This window comes from Rattus rattus, chromosome 5 (assembly GCF_011064425.1).
Source record: "Rattus rattus isolate New Zealand chromosome 5, Rrattus_CSIRO_v1, whole genome shotgun sequence".
Lineage (NCBI taxonomy): Eukaryota > Metazoa > Chordata > Mammalia > Rodentia > Muridae > Rattus > Rattus rattus.
The window spans coordinates 46755038-46762698 of record NC_046158.1 but is presented as its reverse complement, the minus strand read 5'-3'; the positions used below and the strand labels follow the sequence as shown (position 1 = coordinate 46762698).

The window sequence follows — 7661 nt, the reverse complement described above, 5'->3', positions numbered from 1 at the left end:
AGAGAGCGAGTTTCGATGTGCTGATCAGCAATGCATCCCCTCTCGATGGGTCTGTGACCAAGAAAATGACTGTGGAGACAACTCGGATGAACGGGACTGTGGTAACTATCAGGGCATACAGAATCTTCCACTGTGACAGTGTAGGGACAGTGTTGATGAGGAATTTTAGTGACATAAGTGATTTTTGTAGTGTTAAAGTTCTACCTAACATGCTCTCTTCTGCACTTTCTGTTCTTTACGTTTAACTTACAACGGTCCGATTATAGTGATAGGAAAATAAGAAGGGTGTCTGAGACCCTGGGGTAGAGGACAGAGTATTATGACATTCAATTTGGATTAAATGGTGGGTGTGGGTGAAATCATGGAACCTTGAAAATTAGAGAATTATTATTTCTGAGGAGGGATTTAAGAGCCGAGGTTACCCAACAGGGCAATAGGAGTTTTCCATATGCTGAGTAGAGAAATTGAATTTCGAGTTTGTCTCTTTTACTGGCAGCCGTGCGAGTTCACTGAGAGTCAGACATGGGGTGTGGGTAGGAAAGGAGCTATCGTCTCTGCGCTCTGTGCGCCCAGTTCTGTGAGCTCTTCCGAGAATCACGATCTTTTCTCTTCAGAGATGAAGACCTGCCATCCTGAACATTTTCAGTGTACGAGCGGACATTGTGTGCCCAAGGCATTGGCCTGCGATGGGAGGGCAGACTGTCTGGACGCGTCTGACGAATCTGCTTGTCGTAAGTACCTGCTCGTGGGAGGCTCTGTGCATCTCAGTGCACACGAAGGGCAGGTCAGACACAGCCCGCTTCTTAGTTGAAAAGCATAAGTGTGTTCTCTTGAGCCTTCTCGTGACGCTCAGTTTGCCTGGGTCATTATTTCCCAGTGGACCTGGTTGTTTGCAGTGGCCATTCAGTAGTTATTCACAATAGATGGCTGACCATGCAGCTGCCACCTCCTGAAGTTCAGAGAGACATTCAAAGATGATGGGGAGAGGCAGGTTCGATACTGTGGCACTTGGCCAGAGAGACACAGTATGGTCTTCCTTCTAGAATGATTTGTGTCACTGAAAACTGGGTTTCTTAAGACATTAACATCCCTGTCTCTTTTGGTTTTCTGAGACGGGGTTTCTCTGTGTAACTGTGTCTGTCCTGGAACTAACTCTTCAGCCCTGCTGGTCTTGAACTCACAGAGATCCATCTCCCTCTGCCTCCTGAGTAGTAGTATTAAGTGTGTGACACTACACCCCACTGAAGACATAGCCCTTTTTAATCTTAAGATAAGCCACAGCGATGCCAAGAAGTGCATGCTGACAGGAGTCTCCTGAGAGGCTCTGCCAGAGCATGACAAATACAGAGGTGGATGCTTGCAGCCAACCATTGAACTGAGAACGGGGTCCCCAATGGAGGAGTTAGAGGAAGGACTGAAGGAACCGAAGGGGCTTGCAACCCCTTAAGAACAACAATACCAACCAACCAGGGCTCCCAGGGACTACACCACTACCCAAAGAGTACACATGGACAGACCCATGGCTCCAGCTGCATATGTAGCAGAGGATGCCCTTGTTGGGCATCAATGGGAGGAGAGGCCCTTGGTCCTGTCAAGGCTCATCGCCCCAGTGTAGGGGAATGCCAGGGCTAGGAGGTGGGAAAGTGTGGGTGGGTGGGTGGAGGAACACCCTCATAGAAGCAGGGAAAGAGGAATGGGATAGTTGAGTTCCAGAGGGGAAACTGGGAAAGGGGATAACATTTGAAATGTCAATAAAGAAAATATCCAAGAAAAGAAAAGAAAAGGAAAGAAAAGAAAAGAAAAGAAAAGGAAACATAAGCCTTGGCAACAGGGGAATGAATAAGGAGTCACAATAGCAAGTGTTGAAGGAGCCCGGCTTCAGGTTACAGATGAGGAATGGAACCTGGGATCTCTGGAAGAGCAGCAAGGACTCTTACTCTCTGAGCCATCTCTCCAGCTCCCGATTAACCACTTTTTAAAATCTCCAGAGCTTTTTGGATTCGTCCCCGGTTAAGAACTATTGGTTTTCACAAAGTGGAGAAAACTGAATACGTCTCCCTCATTAGTTTTTTTGTGTGTGTCCCCTCCTTACCAACAGCTACTCGATTTCCCAACGGCACCTACTGCCCAGCCGCCATGTTCGAATGTAAAAACCACGTGTGCATCCAGTCGTTTTGGATATGTGATGGGGAAAATGACTGTGTCGACGGTTCTGACGAGGAGATCCACCTGTGCTGTAAGAGGGCGAGGGGACGGGCAGAGCGGACATTGCCTTGGTTGGCCACACCACACTCAGCGGCGGGAGGGCGTGAAGGGCAGATGTGTAAATTTGAGGCCTGGTTAACGAGCAATCAGTCCTGGTGATTTCATTTGGGCTTCTTGCTTCGGTCATCCAGCTGGAGCCTGAGGGCGATAACAGCCAAGTTTTAACCACGTGGGCTGTAGCAAACGTGGAAACCGGAAGTGCACACATACATATGAGTACAGGTTCTGAGGTTAAAGTGTGAGGAGGGGAAGGGATAAATTATAGCTCTTCTGCTCCATCCTTGAAGTACCCTCCCCTTGTCCCCTTGTCCCCTTGTAGAAAACCTGAAGACTTGATTCTTGAAACCCCTTCCCTGGATATAATAATTCAAGGCCATTCATTATAGATACTTTGTTAAACATGAGTGGCTTGTTTGTGGTGTGGACAGGCCAGAGTCATACCACATGTTCTGGCTTGGGTTAGGCCTACGGAGGCAGAATCTGTAAGGATGGGGCTTTTTATAAGATTAAAAGGGAATATGTGTGTGGGTGTTTGGTCTGCAAGTATGTCTGTAGAAAGCACCGTACAGTGCTAACTGAAGAGGCCGGAAGAGGGCTTCAGATCTCCTGGGACTGGGGTTACAGATGTTGTGAGCTTCCATGTAGATGTTAGGAATAGAGCCCGGGTGGTCTGGAGGGGCAGCAAGTACTCCTAATCTCTGAGCCATCTCCCCACCTCCCCATGACCACCTTTTAAAAGCTCCAGAGCTTTCTGGATTCGTCCCTGGTTGAGAAATATTGATTTTCACAAAGTGAATGAGACCGCAGATGTTTTGGGTCACTGGTGAGAAGCTAGTGTAATGATTCTCACAGGTATCACCAGGGGGAAGTATAAGAAATGCACATTTGCAAGCTTGGCTGGGCTCAGATGGCCCTGGAACCTGTCCAGGAAGAAACCTGTCCAGCGATTCAGAGGCAAGCTGTAGTTTCAGAAGGGACCCAGGGACATTTCTGCCTGAAATCTTCTGATGGGTTGAGCGAAGCAGCTATAATTCAATAATGCTTCCAGAGTCCTGTAACTCTCGTTCTCTCCCTGCACCCTCCTACTCACTTTCCGTGCAGAGATGCGATTACTAGGAGTGATGTCAGAGTACCTCCTTCAGTGACTTGTATTTTCACAATGGCCTCCAGTGCGGCCTGGCCTCATCTTCGCTGTTAACAACTACCTCTGCTTCCAATTTTGTTTTTAACTTTGTGACTTAAAACTTCAGAAGCACTTAGGAAGTTTTTTCTTTCTGTAAGGCAAAACTGTCATAGCTAATAAAATTAAATGTTGGAGAGGCAAGGACACAACACACACACACACACACACACACACACACACACACACACACACACACACACACGCCATTCCCCATACTCACACAAATGTTCAGCATTCTCTCCTAATATCTGCACCAGCCATTTACAGCATATAATTCAAATAGTAGTTTCCCTAACAGTACTTTCAAGAATCAGCGCTGGGGGTTGACTCTGCCTTTCCTCTAAAGGATCCTTATTACAAGGATCATCTTTTGATTGCTATCTTTGGATAGTCAGAAAACCAAATAGCACAAGTCCTCCATTTAGAAGAAAAACACAGATTTATGTGTCAGTCACTGAATTTTGTGTATGAGTGTCTCAGTTTCTTTCTTTCCTTCTTTCTCCTTCCTTCCTTCCTTCCTTCCTTCCTTTCTCCCTCCTTCCTTCCCTCCTTCCCTCCTTCCTTCCTTCTTCCTTCCTTCCTTCCTTCCTTTCTCTCTTTTGCTGTGGCGAAAAAGAAACTTGAAGATAGCTTCAGGTTCCGGTCCATGATGGCAGGGGAGTCACAGCAGCAAGAGCTTGAAGTAATTGGCCGCACGATCCCGGAGCCATAAGCAGACAGCAATGACGGTGTGCATGCCAGTACTCACTCTCCCGCTCACACAGCACATTAACACTAACAGGAGTTCACCGACACGTCGGTACATGCAGAGAGGACTGTGTCCCCAGTACCTGGGTGTGACCCTTTGCTCTTCCTAGCTGCACAAGTATTGCTAGACAGGATGAAATGAAGATTTTGCGCTGTAGATATTTAACGATCACAATCAGAAGGGCAGACCGTGGTCTCCTGGCCGCTAGGATAAGGGCTCTTTTGTTTTCCGGGTGGCTTTTCCAACTTCATGACTGAGATCTTTATAGAGCTTCAACCTACCACCTTTTTCCCTGATTCATCTTTTTCCCTTGTAAATCCTTTTCTGACTTGCCTCACTGTGTTGATGTGTGTGTGTGTGTGTGTGTGTGTGTGTGTGTGTGTGTGTGTGTGTGTGTGTGTGTGTGACTTCTACTTTTAACTTGCAGTTTCGTTTTTCGTTTTCCAGTCAACATTCCGTGTGAATCACCACAGCGATTCCGGTGTGACAACAGCCGCTGTGTTTATGGCCATCAGCTGTGCAATGGTGTGGATGACTGCGGAGATGGAAGTGACGAGAAAGAAGAGCACTGTAAGTAGGGTGGGAAAAGGGGAAGACAGAAACCAGGGTCCTCGGCTGTTCGTGAGCTGTTTCTCCGGGGCTTCTCATCGTCCTGGAGTGGTGGGTCACAGACAGCGTGAATGCACACATTGCTCACACGCCACATCCTTCCTCTCTCACCCCGAGTGCCCAATCTTTGCTTAAGCACTTAAATAAGCTGCTTTCCTGTTTCTTGTGAGAGAAAAATGAGAGAAAAGACTAAGTGCTGCTTGAGTCACACTCCACGAGGTTAAGGATAATTTGTTGTCAAAGACGAGGACTCCACAACCGACAGTTGATAATTGCTAATCTGGCTTGTGGACGTTTATTTCTTCCCGTGCTCAGCTGAAAAGATCACGTGAAGTAAGGTGCCACCGTGTTAGCATAGCTCACCTGGTATCCTTCCTGGATATGGAAATTCATATGTATTATCCAATAGATAACCAAAAGATAATCCATATGTATTATCTTTTAAAAGTCTATTGTTTGGCTATTTTATGTGTTTGGGTGTCTTGTCTGCATGTATGTCTACCTCTCATGCATGCCTGGTGCCCAACCCAAGACTGGAAGATTGTGTCAGATCACCTAGACCTGGAGTTAGAGACAGTTGTGAGCTGCTTTGCGGGTGCTGAGAATTGAAAACAGGTTCTCCAGGAGAGTGTCCAGTGCTCCTAACCACTGATCCATCTCTCCGTCCTTAGCGGATTAAAGAGAGAAGCTTGAAACTGGCTGTATTTCACATTGAAGTATTGGGAATAGTTGTACTTCTGTTTATAAGTTACTCTGTTGAGAGAGTTGATCAGTCTTTTGCTTAGAAGGAGACCACTGAGCAAATGGGGACAAGTAGCTAGTTTTAGTTATGTTTCCTGTCCCCAATAAAAGCACGATAGAAATTTTATTTCATTCTACGTGCAATGAATGGATTAGACTCTTTGCGATCACCAGTAACAGTTGAGGGCTAGGATGACATGGGAAAAGCCTGAGTTTTACTGGAGTCAATACTTAACAGCACCTTGGCACTCTCTAAGGCATAGAGGCATCAGACATAAGTGGTATATTCAGCCTGTGCAGATATTGTGAAGGCCCCTCTTGGATCAGAAGGGATCTGGTTAGGTCGGGATAACTCTACAAGGACCATCTATGCCTCCTGTGCTTCCCAGATGATAGCCCTCCTCTTTAGCCCTAGTGTCTTGTTTGCTTTCCTCCCCATATGATGTGCTATGTGGACCATGCCCTCCTAAAGGATGTACAGCTGTCTAATGTCACTTGTAGTAGGTTGGAGCCCAAGCCTCCTTTCAAGAAAGGAAAGATTTTGGTTAATGATGCACAGTACAACACAGTGTACTGCGTCTTAACCTCTGTAAACTGTGAATGCGTCGAGACCATTACTTTTAAAGATAACTGTATTTAATATGACAAATTCAACAGTTTGGTATTCTGCTGCTACTAAAGCTATAACGGGCTATCAGAATTCTATTGGCAGAATACATCCGCTTTTGAGAGTGTGTTTTTGAACAAGAAACAGAAAAGAAACAACACGTAGTCTGGGTAACATTTTTGTATTCCTAGCCATATGTTAATGAGCTGATGAGTGTATTTTCTGTTCGAAGCACTATGAATTAGCTTCTCTCACTCACCAATTTGAGGGATTATCTTTAAAATCATTGTTTTTAAGATGTCAATTCTTGAATTTCTTTCTTGCTCTTTTTTTAAAAAAGATTTATTTATTTTGTATGTGAGTACACTGTAGCTGTCTTCAGACACACCAGAAGAGGGCATCAGATCTCATTACAGATGGTTGTGAGCCACCATGTGGTTGCTGGGATTTGAACTCAGGACCTCTGGAAGAGCAGTGGTGCTCTTCACCGCTGAGCCATCTCTCCAGCCCCTTTCCTTGTCTATTCGATGTCATTGTTCTGGATCCATTCTTCCCACTGTCAAAATAGCACACATTAGAAAACCATATACAGGTTATAGTCTTCCTGAATCATATTTTAATTCACACTTAAATTTCATGATGAATCAAAGGGTTCTGGTCTTGGCATATTCAGCCACACACTTCTCTCAGGGACCTAGAAGGAATATGAGCTGTTTGCCTCTGCTCAGTTCTAAAGCAGACAACCTCACTGAATGGCGTTCCCCTGAGAAACCTCTTTTATCTGTCTCCTTATTTTCTCACACACCTTTGTAACACTTCACAGCCACTTCTGAGTTAGGGGGAAGAAGGACATTTCGTTGAACCTTGGTGTCCCTTGGCCTGTGTTGTGTATCTTAGAGCCTTTTAACCTACAAATTCTTCCTACCTGGGGTTCCCGTGTGGTTAGCTTGTCCCATACTGCAAAGGTTTTTACCCTTATTTTCTTGTATATCTGTTAATATAACAACCAGTTCTTCACTGACCATCCGTCTTTCTTAAACACCTTTGCTGAGTAAGGACAGGCTGGGCACACTGACACACTCTTTTCTAACCTCTTTCCCTAGACTCTCAAGTGCTGTAAGTAAGCACATGATCTGCCTTCTCTCTCCACCCACTGCACTGCCATTGTATATAACCTTGATCTCCCTACTGTTAAGCCGATGCCAAATATTTTCAGTTCTTGATTTAGAAAGATCCTACTTCTCTCATGGCTCTGTATTACTCAGAGTAATTGATTTTGCAGCAAACCAACAAATCTCTGAGTCTTAACACAACAAAGAGTTCTTTCTTGTGTGTATAAAGGACCATGCAGCTTGCCCGGCATCCATCTTGGAGCTAGTCACCTGACATACCTGACTGCCAAGGTTCCAACCCCAGTGTAGGAGACAGTGTGAAGGCACATGGGCTTTGAATTGCTTTAGTCCAAGGGTGACATATGTCACTTCCAATTCACAGCCCAATGGCTAGAA

At 45.5% G+C, this 7661-nt stretch overlaps 1 protein-coding gene across 1 annotated transcript in view; it reads left to right on the top strand.

Annotated features, from left to right (window-relative positions):
- Lrp2 (LDL receptor related protein 2) overlaps nucleotides 1–7661 on the top strand; it is a 155444-nt gene that overhangs the window by 124908 nt on the left and 22875 nt on the right. Inside the window, exons 60-63 of the mRNA XM_032903435.1 lie at nucleotides 1–101; nucleotides 615–731; nucleotides 2099–2236; nucleotides 4644–4766. The exon at nucleotides 1–101 is cut by the window's left edge and continues 16 nt beyond it. Coding sequence (XP_032759326.1) covers nucleotides 1–101; nucleotides 615–731; nucleotides 2099–2236; nucleotides 4644–4766 — 479 coding nt within the window. The remainder of the gene's footprint in view (nucleotides 102–614; nucleotides 732–2098; nucleotides 2237–4643; nucleotides 4767–7661) is intronic.